Here is an 18,763-nt window from a genome sequence, read left to right as displayed (position 1 = left end):
CTCTAGTCAATACAAATGGTTTCTTCCTATCGTATTTGATGTGCGAACCACTGCTCAGGCAGCCGACGGTGTCAGGTAACCTGAGATCGCCGAACATTGGAATGGCTTCCAATGACTCCGACCAGACATTGGATTGACTTGCAACCCTCCAGAACAGCTATCTATTGAAAGTACGAACATTTTATAACATTCTGGACGTTTTATTCGCTTTCAAGCCATTCCAATTAAAACGCTTTTTTGCTGATGGTCTCGCTCTCACTGCAGTCTTCGCGCTGAGACGAGCTGACCCCGCCTAGGGATCGCGCCTCATCCTCAACCCCCGCCGCGGGTCGACCATCCACTCCTCCTCCGGCGACATCACCCGCAGCCAGCTCGACATCGAACTCTCGCGCCTCTCGGACTTTTTTTTTTTTGTCGTCCTCGTTTAACGCCCTATGGGAGGCGTGTAGTACATGCTGTAGTTCTACTGTTCAATGAAACGGGGTTCTCGAAACGTGGGGGAAAGCGTCGACGGCGCAGGTGCCCTAAGGGGCGGGAGAGATGCGGGGGCGATACCCGCGCCTCTCGCACCTCTCCGCGCCGCCCGCACGGCATCGCGGTCACGATCGAGCGCACGATGACGACGGACAATTTGGAGGCGCACATCAGCCTCGACTGCATTCCAGGTGAGCGTTCGTCGTGCGCGCGTGCGAGTGTGTGTGAGAGAGAGAGGAGGGGGACGCTGACGCAGACGCTCCGCAGACTCTCCGTGGAGCGCGACGAAGGGCGGGGAGAGCGACGTCGGTGCGTCTCCGAACTCGCCCGCGTGACACGAGCGCAAGCGGATGGGGTTTGGGGTGTAAGAAGTTGCGGTTTTTGTATCAGGAATGACTTGTACTACATAGATGTATGAATTGAGTTTCCCTGGTCGGACGGAATCGCACGTTCGCGCGTCCGGAGGTCCCAGACCGAGCGCGAGTCTTTGAGGCGGCGTGCTGCTGGGAGACCGGACAAGCAGAGGTCCATCAGCCGACACGCCAGACCGCGCGCGTACGAAATCGGAGCACTTACGAGTCTGAGATCTTCACCTTCCTGCTCTTTTCTGCCGCGGGGAAGAGGCGAAAATGTTGTTCGAGTGAACAGAGAAAAACGTGTTAGGTCCGGCTCTTCGAGGTCTTGGCACTGAGGACGCTCACGGAGCCGATCAGCGGACGCTCCTACTCGCGCATGAGGCGAAAAGCGCACGAGCTTCCTGTGGCTGGCCGCGGCTCGGGTGGCGCCAGAGCTTGCGTTGTCTTGACGCGGCGGAGCGCGGAAGACTCGACCGGTTCGACGAGTCAGTTGGCTCGGGGTCGTTCGTCGGGTCGAGACTCGAGCGTGCGCCTGCGATCCCCGCCCTCGCATCTCGTCAACGTGAAGACGCGGATGGCGATGTCACCCGCCCCGCGTCCTTCTATCGCCGTCGGTTTGGTCTGCGAGGGGGATCGACTAGGGTTTCGGACCTCGCGCACTGGAGAGCGCGAGTGCTCGATGCGCCCGAAGGACCGGCGGTGGCGGGGGCGGATGGCAGCCCGGCGGTGGACGAGGGCATGCTTGGACGAACAGGACGCGGTGGCAGTTGCTTTGAATCGCGTCGCATCCACGTGTGCCTCATGGAAGACTGCAGCGTGGCGCTTGGGGTGCCCGCCCCTATACACGCAACGCCGAGGACGGTGCGCAGCCCGCGGGACGACACGTCTGCGTCGAGGTCGACCAGGGCGGCTGGTGAGGAGATCGAGGTACGGAGGAGACGTGCGCGAAGGTCGGGCACCAACTCGCTCACGTTCCGTCGAGAGCAGAGAGGGGGGCGCGTCCCGCCAGTGAGCGAGACCGACGTGCGCACACCTTGGGCTGGATGAGAGCGTCTCCGTCGTCCGCGGGCCTCCGCTTTCCGTCACGTTCGTGCTGTACGACGTTGAGTCAGGTGTGTGCGGAGAGGGGCGGGTTGTATTCGGCGAACCGGAGGCCCGAATATAGTGTGGAGACGACTGGCATGATGGCGAGATTCGGGCAAGGGAGTTGAACGGGCGGCATACTGAATCCCGGGTGCTTTGACGTGTCTGAGTGGCGTCGCGGGGAAAATGGGCTACGGTGGGGAAGAAAACACGACGCCTGGTCACTTGCGTAGCCTTGCAGCCGGAGTAGGGCCCTGTACTAATCCAGGGGCTCCATCCGGAGTTGACGATTCCGGGCATATTGTATGGGCTTGCTGGACGCGGGCACGGCCTTGACTTCATGAGACTGTGTGATGTGTTCGACCGCGAAGAGGGAGGTCAATCTAGTGGTGGTCTAGGTTGATGTCGATCACCATGGTGCGCACAAGGGGAAGGAAGAGAGAAGGACGCACTGTGGTTGGAGACGATGATCGCGTCCATGCCATCGTTGATCGCGATCTCCGCGCTCTGCGCGAGGAGTGATACATTGGCGCGATACGTAAGGGTAGGGAGACGCGCCTCGAGACTCAGGATCCCTTTGATCATCGACGACATGACCTATCATCCGCCCGACTCGACGAGCGTGCCACCTCATACGAGGCGTGGGTATCCTGCTCTCGTAAATATGCGGTGCAGCCCCGGCTTGATCCATGAATATGAGTCCGAGAGCGCCATCCGGATGCCAAGGCCACGGGCGAAGAGGAGAAACTCAGTCGATGTTCAGGTGGCGCCAGTCGATGATCATGAATGTCGACGGCAACGACAAGCGCAGCTCTGCGTGCAGGGGAGAAGAGGGTGATGTGTCTTCATTGAGCTGCCTGCAGTCATGCGAGATAGGTATATGCGCACTTCGAGTTATGTAACGACGTACGGTCGTTCGCCTCTGCGACTTGCTCGAGCGAACGTGAGATGGAGCTGTCGCAGATGGGAGGAATGTTGAGTGCACCCGCGGCCCGCGCGGCCGCGCACTGGGCGTCGGCGTGCCCGACGCCTTAGTATCCTATCGGGGCGACGAGGAGAGGCGTGGAGAAGGTGACACCAAAGAGTGTCGGGGGTTCGGGTTGAGAAAGGAAATAGCACGAGAATCGAGGAAGGAAAAGACACACCAAGATCGCGATGGGTGACTTCGTATAGCATGCGCGGCACGATCTGGAGCGTGTGCGGGGAACAATAGGCGGCAATTGAGCCAATGTAGATGGATCGAGGATAAAGAAACACACCTGGATAGTCCTCCAATATCTCCTTTGCGTCCTCCTCGGGCTTAAAATTGTTGTCCCGTGTCGGCGAGGGAAGGGAGGCACCACGAGATGGCTATGGTGTTGATGGTACCGACAAGCCAGAGCACTTCTCGCGGGAGATGAGGTCGAGTGTTGTGCCTTGCGTCCGTTCATGTGAAGTGAGTGTATGCGCGCATGAGGTGATGAAATGACAGACCAGCACAGTCGAAACCTGCGCGCGGTTATCCCCGGCGACCTGCTGGAACAAGCACGAGGCGGCGATGCTGAGGGTGCGTATGAATCAGGGTCGATCTCTTGTTGTATTAGCGTTAGGGATGGGTACTATGCGCCAGGATGCTCGACGAAGGAGGACGTACTTTTCCGTAGCCTGCCTGTATGAGATGATGGCGTACAACGGTGTGCTACACATACATTTGTATTTGCGGTGTGCGTAGACCATAGGATTGAGATCCGTGAGCTGCTCCTTCTTTCTGAACGCCGGAACCAGGATGGACGTCCCGCGCAGACGGACGAGACAGTAGTGCGGACCACGAAGAGTCACTCCAGGTTCGTCGGATTGCGCTCGGGGGCGGGCGTGTTCAAGGCGGCGAACATCGTTTTGAGACCCCGAACGGCGACCTTCGTTACCTGATGAGCAGAGATCACCAGCGAGCCTGCTAGGTAGATCCGTGTTACCACCAGTCTGGTAGCTGCGTCAGAGGTTGGAGGACGATGAATGGAGTGGGCTACGTACAACCGAGAGCCTTCTACTGTCGACACCGCGCTTGAAGACGGCACCCACGCTCATCCATAGGGACCTACGCTGAGAATGAAACGGGCTGGGATGCTCCGAATGAGAACTCGCAAAAACAGGGGCTCGCGCACCAATGGCGTCTGCTCGCTAAGTACCGTTGATGTGTAGCGAGTTCTTCCAGAAAGAGAGAACGAAAGAATGCCCGCGCGGGGTGAGCCAGCGAAGATCGCAAGAAGCTTCAAGAAGCAGGTAGAAAGAGTATGGAATGACGAACGACGAGATGTTCTTCGGGAAACGCGTGTATTGCGAGAAAATGGGTGCTACACGTATAACACATACCGGCATGGCGTATCCTCCCACTGCACCAAACTCCTGCTCTATGTTTCCCGGCGGAAGACGTCCTTTTGAGCCGTCTATGTTCATGGGAGAGAGCAGTAGGCGGGGAACGAAGCGCCGTGGTAGGTGGGTGGAAGAGCGGCGACCTTGTGAGGCGTTCCGGCGGAGTGAGTGCCGGACTCGGTTGACGACGAAGAGGGGATGTTGACTACAGCCTTGAAGGAAAGTGGGAGATGAGCTTAGGAGAGGAGCTGAAGAACATGAAGGACGTCGAGAGGCGGTGGTGGTGGTGGTGGTGGGAGAACAAGACGCGCCAGAGTCCTGCGTCTCGGCATCACTGATGGCATGTTTTTGACGCGAACCCTCGCGCTCGTGCAGCTGACGATCTCCCTATGCCCTATACACGACCTTGACAGCAAGAAACGGGTGTGCAGGAGGCGAGGCAACGCTAGTGGTCAGTACTTGAGTGTCGAGGACACAAAACGCTTCTGGCGCTAACTGCTTGCCTCGTCTGCGGACAGCGCAGTCGTTGAAGTCCCAGAGCGCATGTATGCACCTTCACTTGCTCAAACCGCGCAGAGGATTCTTTTGATGTGAAAGGCGGTCTGCCTATGGACAGCACTAGAGGCCAAGGAGGCACTCGTGTGTGCTATTTGGGTTGTAAGTCAATGCGCTACACGTTATAGGACTTGGCTCGTACTGACATTCATACCTCCGTATAACAGGCCTATCCACTGATACGCACGCGCTGTCGTCATACGACACAGACGCATGAACACAACACCTTCGACCAGGCTAACACCCGCACGATCATCTCCGCGTTCGTCCTCGTCTTCGTGCATCTCGTCTATTCCGCCTCGCACACCCTTCGCCATCCGCCCGCGGATACTACCACAGGATGACCGCGTCAGCAAAACGGATGGAAACGTCAAGGCGCGACGCATGTGAACTCACCGCAACGCCTTCTGTGTTCTCTCGCGGTCTACACTGAGCGTACGCGATCACCACCGCCTACGGCGCGACGCCCTCTCCCTCTCGCCATTGCACTCGTGGACGTCCTAGTACGTTCTGTGATCGCTTCATGATACATTTTCTTTATACCACGCGTTCCCACATCTCTTCGTCTCCTCTTCATTTCTTTGTCTTGGCCCCCCTCCGTCCATCTCCACGCGAGTCTCTCTCGCCTCTTCTGCAGTGTCTCCTGTGTCTAGGATTCACATTTTGCTTCAGATTTGTACGTTCTTATTTACTGTCTTTGATGCAGTCTCTTCTCTTAGATACGTCCCCGCGCCGCGCGCCGTATGTATCTAAGTTCATAGTTCACTTCCTGGCTATTCCCGTGTGTGGTGTGTTCATCCACTTTCGCCTTGACTTCGCACACGCCAACGCCAACGCCCACTCCCTCGCATCCTATATCATATCACCAGCACCCGTGTGCTCGAGCTCGTCTTCCCCGGTCTGTTCCTCTGTCCTTGTCCACTTCGCGCGCCACGCGTTCGCCCGCTCAGCCTCTCTTCGCATTCGCCCTTCACGCGGCGCGTCGTGTCTTTCTTCTTTTTCACTCACGCGATCTCCCGAGCTTCGCGCTTACGCTCTCTCGCTTCGACACCCCAGAGTTGGCGTCACATCAGCGTGTAACAGCATCGTCACGACCGTTTCATGCGCGATGCTACTGTCGGCTGGCACTCTAAAACATTAACAAATGATGCGCAGTCATATCGTGCTATACTCTACATCTCGCCCCTAATCATTCTGAAATCCACCCTTACTTGCAGCGTTTCTCTACTAAACGGACTAGAGGAGAACGATAACATGAGTTCCTAAGACGGATCCTGCACTTGGCGCTGCACTGGCCATGGTCCGTCCATGTCGATATGATCTGTCTCGCACGAATGCGCATCCTCGGCGGCGGAGGTTGCTTCATAGGGCCGGGCAACACGAAGGGTGCAGAAGTGTTGTCGGCGCGGTACGTCTGGGCTTGACGTATTCATCGCAGTTTGAGATGACAGCGAGGTTAGCCTAGATGAGTGCAGGTGGCTGTCGATGGGGGACCCCAAGAACGACGGTCAACGTTTGAATAAAGCCGCGGAAATGAAGGGAGACGTTTTCGGTGGAAGAAGGCGACGGCTGGGTGCTTGCTTTGCCGTCGAAGACAGTGAACTGGTCCCTGAGCTGGAAGAAGTCGCGAAAGGCAAGGTGAAAGGGGGAGCCGGTAGTGGTGGTTTCGCAGAAGCGTTTAAGCGACTCCATCCCTGCAATTTCGTGCTCTGAGGGGACACCTGTGTACGGTGGGAGGGCTACAACGCGCAGGTCTGTCATCGTTCAGCCATGTGAGGCGATGTCCGTGCTTGGTTCCCTCATACGCACAACAGGTTCCTCCCTGCCAGGCTGGTAGAGCGGAGCAGCGCCATCGTTGGACCTCCCGTCGTCCACTCTTTCAAGCACGAGGAAGATGGGGCCAGGACCTCTGCAGAACAAGTCGACGAGGAGGAATCTATTTCTATCATCCAGAGGCAGAACGGCCGCTTGGAGCTCAATCCCACCTGGCGACGTGGGGAACGTAGGAGAACGGAGTTCGGTGATCAAGCTTGCAGTCGAGTCGTGCTAAAATGGTCGTCAATGTAGCACAGCGTAGAATGATATCCATACCAGCGTACCTCATTTTTCCTGTCTGAGATGATCGTGCACTTGGGTCGTAGAACACAGAACGAAGGTCGCGCGGAGGCTGAATGGGGAGAAGATGACGACGGGTTTGGCTTTGGGGATTTCGCTGGAGGTACGATTTGAGGCGATCCAAGTTGTCCACACGCAGCTGTTCTCCCAAGAGAAAAATCGAAGGATCCCGCGAGGTCTTCGAGATCTCTATGAGGAGCCGGCAGAATGCGTTCCTCCCAGCCTGAGGAGAGGGACCGGTCAGCGCGTGGCCGGCGTTGCATCGATCCCGGCGCCCGGACAGAGGCACATGGCAAAGACGATCACACCGACGCGTGGGCGAGACGAGGACGACGCTGCGATGTGGGTGATGTGGGCTAGACGAGACCAGCAAGACGATGTGGGTGACGCGGGCGCGACACGGGGGCGACGCGGTGATGGAGGTGACAGCAAGACGGGTGACAGCAAAACGGGTGAGGGCGAGATGGGCGAAGGCGAAGGTGAGACGGGCGAGAACGCAGTGGGCAACGCTGGCGACGCGGATAAGGGAGTGTGATGTGAGCGAGGTGGATGACACTGGCGACGTGACGAAGGGGGCGCTGCGGGAAATGCGGACGAGGTGGGGGTGACGTGGCAGGCATCGTAGAGGCGGTGGATGCGTGGGTGGGAGACGGAATGAACACTCGTCGGGAAAGACGGGTTGGACGTCGTGCTGGACGTCGGCGTCGTTATGCTGGCGCGACAGCGTTGGAGTACGGTAGCCCGTGAGCCGCACCACTGCCGTGCCAATTGTTTGATGCTGCTGCAGAATGGGATTGTTGCGCGGCACCGTACCCAGTATTGCTGTACGTTGGGCTGTTGGTTGAATCCTCGCTCGTAATCGACGGGATGGAGAGTGGTAGGGGAAGGCTGTGCTTCGCGCCGTCGGTGACGTGGGCGAGGAGGGTGAGGAGGGCAATACAGCGGACGCGACATGGACGACGTGGGAGATGCAGGCGCGAAGGGGGCGACGTGGGAGATGGAGAGACACGAGGCAAGCGAGAGTAAGGGCAAGACGGGCAAGACGGGCAAGAGCAAGACGGGAGACGTGGGTGAGGGCAAGATGGGACATCGGAACATGAGGATGACGACGGCAACGACGAGGGTAGTGCTAGTGCTGCCAGTGCTGGTGTCAAGCGCCAATGTGCTCCCCACAGTGCCGAAGCTCTTGAGATGAACGGCGTACCAGTGGCGCATCGGGCTTCTTCTCAGCAACTTGTGCATGCGTCAAGCCCTGCTGCAACTGCTGACTCCCGACGGCAGGCTGTCTGAAGGGTGTAGGCGGCACTTCGAGTTCAAGCAGCGCGTCCTGCATGCCGCGGGTTGAGAAGGGCTCGGTGGGGAAATCCAGCGGAATAGGTGATGGTCTCCTGAGCAGCGCGTGTGGGCGGCGGTTGAGCGTCGCAGATGTGGGCATCGTAAACGGCAAGGGCGGGCGCGCGAATGTTGTGGGCACCGCGTTGCCGAGCGGCGGTGGCGGGCCTGCTAGATGCACCGACGCAGACCCGCGGAATGGCGAGGGTGGGGGTTCGAACGCCACGAGCGCCGCGTTTCCGACCGGTGGAGGCGGGCGCGCGAGCTGCACTGGGGTAGGCCCGAGGAACGGCGCGGGCGGGCGTTCGAGGTGCACCGGGGCAGGCCCGCTGAACGGCGAGAGCGGGCGGGCTAGTTTTGTTGGCACCGCGTTGCCGAGCGGCGGTGGGGCGGGCCCTTGGAACGGGGAAGGCGGGCGTTGGAGCTGCATCGGGGCAGGCCTGCGAGACGGCGAGGGCGGGCGCGCAAGCGTTTTGGGCACCGCGTTGCCGAGCGGCGGTGGCGGGCTAGGAAGATGCACAGACGCAGGCCCGCGGAATGGCGAGGGTGGGGGTTCGAACGCCACGAGCGCCGCGTTTCCGACAGGTGGAGGCGGGCGCGCGAGCTGCACTGGGGTAGGCCCGAGGAACGGCGCGGGCGGGCGTTCGAGGTGCACCGGGGCAGGCCCGCGGAACGGCGAGGGCGGGCTGGCGAGTTTTGCTGGCACCGCGTTGCCGAGCGGCGGTGGGGCGGGCCCTTGGAACGGGGAAGGCGGGCGTTGGAGCTGCATCTGGGCGGGCCTGCTAGACGGCGAGGGCGGGCGCGCAAGCGTTTTGGGCACCGCGTTACCGAGCGGCAGTGGCGGGCGCGCGAGCGGTTGAGGGCGCACGAGCGGCGGTGCAGCGGGTCCTTGGAACGGGAAGGGCGGGCGTTGGAGCAGCGTCGGGGCAGGCCTGAGAGACGGCAAGGGCGGGCGCGCGGGCGTTGTGGGTACTGCGTTACCGAGCGGTGGTGGCGGGCGCGCGAGCGGCGGTGGGGCGGGCCCTTGGAACGGGGAGGGCGGGCGTTGGAGCTGCATCGGGGCCGCCACGTTGCCGAGCGGCGGCGGCGGGCGTGCCAGCTGCACCGGGGTCGAGGGACTACTGTGAGTTGGCCCTTTGAATGGCGCCGATTGTGAACCCGTTGTTGTGGTTGGGGTCTCGGTTGTCTGAGTTTGGAATGTGCTTGATGGTAATGCTGGAATACTTGAGGGAGGCGCAAGGTCGGCGTATTCCCAGATGCTGTTGTATCCAGAATGAGATCCATTTGTCTGCATGTAGGGTAGGCTATAAGCATCTCGCACTGGCTAGGCCGGAAGTGAGAGAACGCACCTGAGGCGCACGGCGTAAGAGCTGCAGGAGCAGGCTTAGCCGCTGTTGATCCGGGTACTCTGGCTGCCAAGGAGGGCGGTCTGGGAATATGAGATGTGCAATCGTAAAGGCAGTGGCAACTCCACAAGAGCAGTCATCCTTTTGCTCTTCGCAGGCAATTGATGTGCTGTCGAACTTCCAGATACGCCCCGGCCTGCCGATCGCCTTGTCAATGGCTATAGAAACATTCCGCATCTTACGCTTCGCGTCGGAAAGCAAGGTGGCGCTATAAGAGGGCTTTGAGTCGGCGTACATGATGATTCCATGAGAGATGTCGAAGGCGACGGTGATCCAATGGTCCTGAAGATGCCAGGGTACGTACAGCGTCGCACGCTTTTGGAAGATGCGGCGTTCAATCCAACGCGAAAACCTTGCGTTAAGCTTGGTCCCCGAGTACCCGCATATGCCGGAGGAAAGGACGAACGCCACGCCTTTAAGAGGCGTTTCACGAATCTCCGCGTTGAGCATAAGCACAACAAGGTCGAGGGCGTCTGAGTTAAGCCATCGACTAGACGAAGCGAGCCGGGGTGCGACGTGTCGCCAAACGTGGTCCATGGCCGGCAGAAAACACACGCGGCGAAGGGCTTCTTCGCATTCGGCAGTGGTTGACGTGCCGGCTTCAAGCATGCGAATTATCCATGCCCTCGCACGCAGATATCCCTGCCGCATCTGGTAGATTTCAGATAGTGAGTCCCACAGTTGTGCAAACCATATAGGCAGGCGAGCGGACGGGGCGCCCGGGTGGATTAAGGAAAGGGTTTCGGGGCTTAAGGCGTCGATGTCGGCGCGCTGTGGCAGAGTGACAGCCGTGGTTGGCGAATAGTGGTCCACTAGAGCGACCCAGCGAGGGATATCAGCAGGCGGATCCGGCTCGTGTAGGGAATATTCCAAATCTGCGCCAGGTTTCCAAGGAAGTGGGTCGGGAGCCGAGTCGAAGTCTCGGCTGAGGAGTTGCTCGACGGTGCAAGTCGGTGAGGGGCTGAAGAGTTGCGCAGCACTTGACGGCATTGCCTTCGAGTTCCAGACCGAGAGTGGGCCGAGAATGTGGTTGCTCGGAATCCGCGACGGATCTATGCTCGATGGGAAAATTTACAGCACCTCTCGTGACGCGTGCGATGCCACTGACCTAGTGCACAGGTTGGACCTGCTGAAAGGTTGTGTAGGCGAACATATGGCGAAAGTTTTAATTGAGACTTGCCTACGAATGCGAGACCTTGAGGTTCGATTTGCATAGACGAGGAGCGTTCACGTTGAATGGTGGTAATGCGGCTTCGAGCCGGACGCTCTTAAAGCGCCCGTGTGCCGTTTGATACGTGCGGCATGATTGATTCCCACGCCGATCATCGGCGATGAGACGTCGGGCGTGCGGACGTTTGACGCCGACAGTCCCCACTCTCTCCATCGCGATGTCTTCTGAACAACGACCCCCCCTCACCCAACGCGAACTCGTCCAAGCTGCGTCACAAGTACACTACGCACTATTAAAAGACCCGTCACCCCACTGTCCCAACCTCGCGACTTGGATGCCCTGGTTGGTGTTCAGCATCGGCGAGGTCCGAAGGGCGTTTTACGAAGGACGTTTGCGCTTTAAGAGCGTTCCAACCAGAACCCTCTGTGCGTGCTACGAGATGGAGAACGGCCGCCAGGACCCTGCATATACGCCCTCCATCTGGAACATCCAACGGTTCAGCACCAACGCAGAGGCCGCTGCCGCGTATGGCTTCGACTTCTGTTTGGAGGCGAACGATCAGGGCGACGTTCCCGTCCTGGTGTGGGAGGACGTTGAGAAGAAGAGCTGGATTGAGAGTAGTGAGTTCTTTTCGGTCTTTGCCTTTCACCCACCATTCAAAAGTTGTCAGTCACGCCTCGAACCGCCGCCGCATCCTCGTCCACGGCGATTCCCTCGGCTGACCGGCCTTCAACACCGCAAGCCGAATCATCCTCGGCAATTACTGGTGCGTATCACCGTCTAAGCTCCTGATCGCCCATCTAGTATCCCGCCGACATCGTTTGCTCCTGCAGGTCGCGATGCATTGCCCGCCGGCAAAGATATCACTCTAGAAGACGTCGAGGACGACCGTGCGCCTCCCTCTGGTGAGCAGTTCAATTGCGTTCTTCCGTCAAACATAGTGGTCACATTTTCATATAGACGAGCAATCGCTGCGCTCAAGTGAGCGTCACAGCGAGAAGACGCCCAAAAACCGACGAAATGCCAAGAAACGGAATCATCGAGGGGCACCGAAGAGCCGTTCAATCGAAGGTGGGTACCTCTGAGCCTCACAGGTGTTTGCTGCAATATCCCACTGATCATGTAACTCAGCTACGAGGGACGCCTCTTCCCCCGAGCCGCCTGACGTCGATCAGCGGCAGACGCGGGCCAAGGCATCCACCTCGAGCAAAGGCGACAGTCTTAGCACCTCTGGCGAGGGGTCCGACGATCCGGCGAAGCGTTCGCACGGCTCAGAGCCATACGTTCCGCCTGAACCCTTCTTTCCCCCATTCGACCACCCGCCAGGGTTCTATCCGTGTGCACGAGTACCGCGGCCGGTCAGTCAGATGTCCTTCCACTGGAGATTTGCCTAACGGTGTCACTGCGCAGACTGCCAAGAACCCCTTGGACTGGCGATGTAGCAAATGCCGAGACGCCAACGGCGATTGCGTCTTCTTTCCCGTGAGTGGGGGGAATTGCTATCGATGCAAGGGTAGCTCGGCCAAGTGCGACCTCGGCTACCTCTCGCCTACTAAAAAGGGCTTCGCGATGGCGTACAGCGCTTACAAGGCCGCGGTGCAGTGGGCGAATCCCCACATATATCCTAACCCCATTCCCGCCACAGAGGCGTGGGCCTTATTAGGGCACTCATCGAATGTTCCGACTTGGTTCAAGGAGTGGTGGCGCGAACACCACACGCATGCCGAAGAAACCCTGACAGCAAAGAGGCTGAGGGCCGTAGAAAACCCAGACACCCACACACTCCGCCGAAACGACATGGAGTCCATCCCCGACCTTGGAGAGGAGCTGTACAGGACGGTGCGCGCTGCGATTTCATCCCCGGTTCCACATGCTGACACTGTGTGACGCGGCAGAAACACTACCCGTACGATCCGCATGCGCCCCCACCCTCCACGAGTGGAGGCAAGCCTGGTGCGTCTGGTGCGATTGTCTGGGGTTGATGGTGTTCACAGACTAATTGCACCAGAGGACGCAGGTGACGAAAGTATTGACGCGTCTCAACCACCTACGAAGAAACGTCGACGGGCTCCAAAACGCGCAGCTCCCCATCAGCCGACAGCCGAATCATTGGCACCGCAAAACCAGGCAGTACCGCCGCCTCGTATGTCTCACTACGTCACTGTCAAACTGCCGCTCATTGAAGTGAACAGGTCTGGATTTTCGCAACGTGCCGCCAACGCCTATTGCTCCTGAAGACCCTGTCAGGGAACTCCGCACCCTTGTTAGGAGTGCGGATGCGGATTTCGTTTCCCGCGAGGAGTACAACGTACTCCTCAACCGCTTCGAGGACCAGGTCGTGAGGACGCGCAGCCTCGAGGTACAAGTCGCTGAGATGCGGGGTCAGCTCGAAGGAATCCTCTTTGCGCACGGCGGTGGATTTCCGGGTTCTGGATCTGCGTTTTCTACACGCTCTCCATTCTTCCAACCAGGTATGGATGTCGCTACGTCCTTGTTTTTGCGGTAATCTAATCTGTCCATCCAGCCCGCCCCACCGGATACAGCAGCGGAAACTCCTCCGCACTCCAGCTCGCCCGTTCAGTGGGATCCAGTAGGCACTCCTCAATCTCGGTCGCACCATCCCCTTCAACCTCCGCGCTGCCATTGCCGCCGTCGAGGACGGCCTCGAGATCGACATCTGTAACATCGTCGCTCGGACCCCAAGGCAAGGAGGGCGCCTCGCGGTCTTCGACTGGAGGTATGTAGATGCGATTTGGAGGAGCTCCATGCCGCCGCTGCCGTTCGTCGACCACAATGTCGTGCGGACCGTGGGCGGGATGGGCGCTTTTCAGCGTCCGGCGGCGGTCGTGCGGAGCTAGGACTCAGATCGGACATGTTGATATTCATACAATGCGAAAGCGCTACGATATTCCTGCCCTGCACTTGTAGAAATATAGATCTGAAAAAGCACACTTCGGTTTTTTTATCGGCTATGAATGCAGCCTGCGATGCAAAGTTTTCTGCGGCTACGGCATGTGACGGGAAACACGAATCTCGTTATCAAAGCGAGATCAAGTCGTTACGTCCGCGGCTACACTCGCGCTCGATCACTTCAGCATCACAGTAGCCAGGCATGAACAACGCTGAGGCGGTGAAACTTCGCGAAGTGGTTTATACCACCATGCAGTCCGCCCTTGGGCAACGCATCCGGCACAGGCTAAGAGGAGGGTCCACACTGGGGGCTGAGATTCGTCGTCCTGAAGCGCTCGACGTGGAGATGTTCGAAGACTGCATCCACGCAGTTGACTCCATAGATCAGGCGATCCATAACAAATGTGCGTATGCGCTGTGTAGACTGAGCAGATAATGTTGACTGTGGAATAGATTCGATGGAATGGACGATAGGAGAATATATGAACATCATGCCTAAGGGCCACGGGGTAGCGAGGGACCCGGAGCAAGCCCGTCTGCAGCGCGAGTTTCCCATTCCTGCCGCGACGGATTGTGGGGTTCCCCATGCAATTCACAGTGGCGCCGTTATTGTCGACGCCGATCAGATTCCACTCGTCTGGGCACTCCCCGATCTGTTGTCCAAAGGCCGTCAGGTGTGCTTTTTGTCATTCGAACGAGTCATTTATCTGATGGAACCCACAGGACGAGCTGTTCGAGGCCACCAAAAAGCTGAAAACCTATCTTGACAAACCTACGACGCGGACGTCGTCCTGGCGAAACTTTAAGGGGTTCTTCAATTTGAACGCAGACGGAGGCTGTGGCATCTTTGGGATAGTTCCCCAGATGAAGGACGCGTTCGTACGTGCACATCCTCCGATGCCAGGCGATATCTCACGTATGCTTGTAGACCGGTGAAGTTCGCGAATCTCGAGACTTCTACGAGGTCGAAGTCCAGGACTGGTTGCGAACGATAACTCGAAGTGGCGCAATATTGGACGCTGTCTTACGGATCCTCGTCCCGAGCCAGCACCAGCAAGTGGGCGAATACCTCCAGGAGAATCTACCAGACGGCATCCCATGGCCAGTCACGGGGATCGGCCTGCAGATGATCTTCAACCGGAAGACACCCTACCATCGGGATGTGAATAGCTTCCCACACTGGTACGATCTCCTTGTCACCCTTGGACAATACGGACACAGTGCATACATTGGACTTCGAAGTCTTGGCTACTCCGTTTCGTACAGGCCAGGCACTGTGGTGGTGGTCTTGGCCAACATCGTGGAGCACGGTGTGCCCGAGGTCAAGGACACAAGGATTGCAATCTCTTGGTACAACCGTCGAGATATGGTTGGGATTTGGGGTGATGAAGACAACGTCGTTGCACCGTCGGAAACAGTCCAGAGCCTAGTTGTGCGGATTCTTCGTGAAACTGAGATGTATTCGTTGTAGTTCGCAAAGACGTGAAGCGACGTAACACGCCGTGTCCAATCACTTGTGCATATCTCGTAGCAGTAGTCCAAGCGTTGTGAAGTCATAAAACGCGCACTAAGTACATCGAATGGTGTTAATCACACGGGGGCAATTTGTATCGAAAACGCAGAATCTGGCAAGTTGAAGACAGAGGTTCAAAGTAAAACGACACGGTGAAGCACGGGCGCGCGACGAACAACAGTTATCCACGTTTCATACATGGGGTGACGTCGTAGTGGAGGCGGCGCGCTGGGTTTACTAAGCGTAAGCCTTTGATTCACATGGAGCGTCGTGATCAGTGCTCGCAAGGCGGAGATTCGCGGCGATGGCAGCCTCGGTGAGATGGATGGGGCGCCTGCTTCGGCGAAGCGGCACATGCTGTAAAAGACAATGTGAGCCTGCGTTCCTAAAGCAATGGGTGTAGGCAAAAACCTCTATGTTTGGCTTGGAATTTGATATCGCCGTCTTACGAACCGGCGGAAGGGGCGGGGGCATCTCGCCCGTCGTCGGTTTTGCTACTCCGGCATGTTTGTCGGCGGTGACTCCAACGGGCGTCAGTCCATCGCCGATCGCGGGCGCTATGACCCCGCCGCCGCGATCGCGTGCTCCTCTCCGACGCCAGCTCTCGCTGGATGCGCCGCACGTAGACCGGCTCAAGCTCTACTACTGTCGTGACAGCCCTCAGTGAGCTTGGTCCCTTCACGTCCGCGTGGCAGGAGGCGCAGCTCGAGCTCATCTCCATTTTCACGTCTGGTCGATCCCAAGGATCGCCCAACCGCGGGTGCTCCTCAACTCGTTGGGCGTGCGAATCGCGGCGCCTGGAGCGCCCGCGCAGATATGTAGTAAGCGCCAATGCTCTCGCGAACGGGCCGAAACCGATGTGCGTGTTCTACGGCTCGAACACCGGGAACTCAGGGTCGTTTGCGCAGTGGATCGTCTCCACTGCACCCACTCATGGTGAGTCTTACTGCTAGAGTATCCGAGTTTCCCTGACCTAGCGGGACAGAGTTCACCGCGACGTTGTCGACACTGGACATGGCCGCGGAGCACCTTCCGATGGACGGCCCTGTGCTCATCCTCACCGCCTCCTTCGCGGGCTTGGTCGCGGACAACGCGAAGCACTTTTTTGAGTGGGCCGACAATGTCAAGGTGGCATCAAGTACGGCGTCCTTGGGTCGACCTAGCAGCGCGCGCCCAAGTTGATCGACGATATTCTCGAGGCTTGGCACGGTGCTGTCGGGCTCGTCGAGGTTGGTGCTGGCGATGCGGCGAGCGCCAGGTCCTTGGATACCTTTGACAAGTAGGAGGAGATGGTTTGGGTGAAGCTCTCCACGGTATGTCTAGTGGGCGTAGCAGATATTTTGGCATTGCTGACGAGTGCGGTGGTGTGAAGAGGGAGTAGGCGATCGGCCTTGAGATCAAGACGATGTCTTCGAGTGCGGTGCGCGCAGAGCTGCTCTACCAGCGCGACATGGGCTTCGGCACCGTTGTCGAGAACAAGGTGCTTACCGCGGAGTGCCATCCACCCAAGACGCACATCGAGCTCGTGCTCCCGGAGGGGTTCACCTACCGCGCGGGTGACTACCCCGCAATGTGAGCTCGGCTGCAGATCCGTATGATTCGCCTCTCACACGTATCTGTCAGCTTCCCCACGAACCCTGAACGCACCGTGCGCCGCGCGATGGCTCGGTTCAACCTCGATTCAGACACCGAGATTGAAATTTTCTCCACGGCACCCACCCACTTCCCCATCGGCAAGCCCATTTCCGTCTTCAACCTCCACAGCAACTACGTCGAACTGCAGCAACCCGCCACCCAGCGTGACCTTGAGGCCCTCATCTCCCGGCGCTCAAGGACCCCGTGGGGAACTAAGCAGGCGAAGTCTTTGCCCCTCGTCTGGGCATGCTAGACTTCCTCGAGGAACAGCCCTCCATCCTCACCACCCTCGGCCTGCCGCCGCATATACTCCTCGCGATGCGCATCTGACAGCACTCCATCGACGCCCCCGCGCGTGGACATTCGACTCCGCCGCTCTCCTCAACAAGTGCAACAACGCGATCGGCGCCTGCGTGGCCCTCTTCAGCGACATCGAGCACGAGGTCAACCCCGTCCTTTTAGGCCGCTGCGTCACCGGGTGACCTACGACCTCTGCGAGTCGTTCCGTCCCCGCACGAGCCTGCAGCGCTCACCCTGCATGTCAGCGGCGCGATTAGTTTCCCAGGGTCGCGGTATTGAACCACGGCCCCGGTCTTCGCCCAGTGAGTCGTCCCACCGCTCTCTTCCGTCTGGACCCCTCCTCCCCCAGTGTACTCGCCCAACCCGACCGCGCGCAAGATGCGATGAGGCGGCGCCCTCCAGCCCTCTCCCGTTCTCTGCCTGCTCTGCGTCTAAATCGGAAGGCCCGTATGCTGGACGCCTGCCTACCTCTGCTCTCCTTCTGCCTTTTCCCAGCCGCCTGGACGACGGCGACGACGACGCATCGAGGACGTCCCCACGCACGCCCACGGTCGGACGAATGGCTTCCCAGGGCCGCGGTGGAACCGCGGCCCCGCTTTTCGCCTGGTGAGCGCGCTACCCCGCCCTTTCCCACTTCCGCTTGCTCACCGCCCTCGCCCGCCCCACCCCGACCTCGCCCACGCTCTCGCGTCCGTGGCCGTAACACCCCACGCCCTCCGCGCCTGCGTCTGGAACGGACGGCCTGTCGCCGTTGGTCTCTTCCCCTCCGCTGCTCCCCCACAATAATTGAACGTCTCACTCAATGGTATGCTGTCGATTATCTTCATGTCTTTAGTATGTGTCCTTTGTACTTTAATTACATGTGTCACTTAATCGGCCATCAGGTGCTGCAGTATATTATCTTCGAGCATCTCAATTAACTTTGTGCACACCCCCCTCCCAAGGCCTGAATTATCTAAGTCTCGAAGCATGTCTAAGATTAATGAGGACGGCAACACTAGAACAGAATTAATTCTGTGTGGTGAGACAGACTTAATCACGTTTCACATCAACGAATGCGATTTTTTAAAATAATTATACACAGATGGTGCTGCATGGGACCATACGGCAGAGGTTGACCGTCTGAACGCAATGTGCAGACGCCTGCAGACGCGTATTGCAGATCTGGGCCGGCCATCGCTGTGGAGCTGCAAACGGACGCGGCCTGCCTACGCATCTGCGTCCGCAGAACGCATGTTATGGCTCGAGTAGCATAGCACTCCACTTCTTAGTAGTAATTAAATTGCCCGCGCGACTCGAGGTCCGTCCGAGTGTCTTGAAGAGAGCGAGGTGAGGTTAAAAGCACATCGTGAAGTAAATACAGGCAGCCGTCGCTGGGAAAGTCCCTGTGCTTTCAGCGTGAAGACAATCATTTATTCTACGGCATCCGACACCGCTCAAATGCGTCTATGCGCCACCACCGGTTGAGGCTGGCGATGGGCGATGGGAGCTGGTGCGCCCACGTGTGGATGCCACTGACGCCGATCGTGATGTGGTGGGCGCCGGCGATGGCGCCAGCGAGGGC

The 18,763-nt window shown here is 58.6% G+C and overlaps 3 protein-coding genes across 3 annotated transcripts; 2 read left to right on the top strand and 1 right to left on the bottom strand.

Annotated features, from left to right (window-relative positions):
- Positions 1-224: 224 nt before the first annotated feature.
- Positions 225-10,884, bottom strand: BXZ73DRAFT_78042 (uncharacterized protein; the record flags this gene model as incomplete). Its single annotated transcript, XM_048022792.1, is given in 25 exon segments — positions 225-432; positions 468-876; positions 924-1,362; positions 1,491-2,227; positions 2,366-2,488; positions 2,511-2,660; positions 2,824-2,943; positions 3,173-3,263; positions 3,387-3,453; positions 3,547-3,872; positions 3,924-4,070; positions 4,263-4,474; positions 4,972-5,147; positions 5,214-5,246; positions 5,361-5,466; positions 5,684-5,785; positions 5,826-5,859; positions 5,886-5,946; positions 6,029-6,231; positions 6,627-6,726; positions 6,917-7,710; positions 7,746-8,117; positions 8,137-9,552; positions 9,614-10,722; positions 10,779-10,884. 25 exon segments carry the CDS (start codon positions 10,882-10,884, stop codon positions 225-227), a joined length of 7,641 nt encoding a protein of 2,546 aa, XP_047877347.1.
- A 291-nt stretch (positions 10,885-11,175) lies between these two features.
- BXZ73DRAFT_78041 (uncharacterized protein) lies at positions 11,176-13,586 on the top strand (the record flags this gene model as incomplete). Its single annotated transcript, XM_048022791.1, has 11 exons — positions 11,176-11,461; positions 11,512-11,607; positions 11,675-11,746; positions 11,802-11,912; positions 11,973-12,199; positions 12,252-12,323; positions 12,354-12,680; positions 12,737-12,794; positions 12,859-12,984; positions 13,034-13,312; positions 13,366-13,586. The coding sequence occupies 11 exons, from the start codon at positions 11,176-11,178 to the stop codon at positions 13,584-13,586; spliced, it is 1,875 nt and encodes a 624-aa protein (XP_047877346.1).
- A 415-nt stretch (positions 13,587-14,001) lies between these two features.
- BXZ73DRAFT_101997 (uncharacterized protein) lies at positions 14,002-17,152 on the top strand (the record flags this gene model as incomplete). The annotated part of the gene is made up of 10 exons (XM_048015086.1): positions 14,002-14,155; positions 14,205-14,425; positions 14,475-14,630; positions 14,680-15,061; positions 15,922-16,200; positions 16,250-16,392; positions 16,428-16,493; positions 16,548-16,577; positions 16,646-16,836; positions 16,888-17,152. The coding sequence occupies 10 exons, from the start codon at positions 14,002-14,004 to the stop codon at positions 17,150-17,152; spliced, it is 1,887 nt and encodes a 628-aa protein (XP_047877345.1).
- Between the last annotated feature and the right edge of the window lie 1,611 nt (positions 17,153-18,763).

Source organism: Epithele typhae (assembly GCF_022376455.1).
Source record: "Epithele typhae strain CBS 203.58 chromosome Unknown BXZ73scaffold_28, whole genome shotgun sequence".
NCBI classification, from domain to species: domain Eukaryota; kingdom Fungi; phylum Basidiomycota; class Agaricomycetes; order Polyporales; family Epitheliaceae; genus Epithele; species Epithele typhae.
Note: the sequence above shows the minus strand (reverse complement) of the source record. Positions and strands in the feature narration are given on the sequence as shown.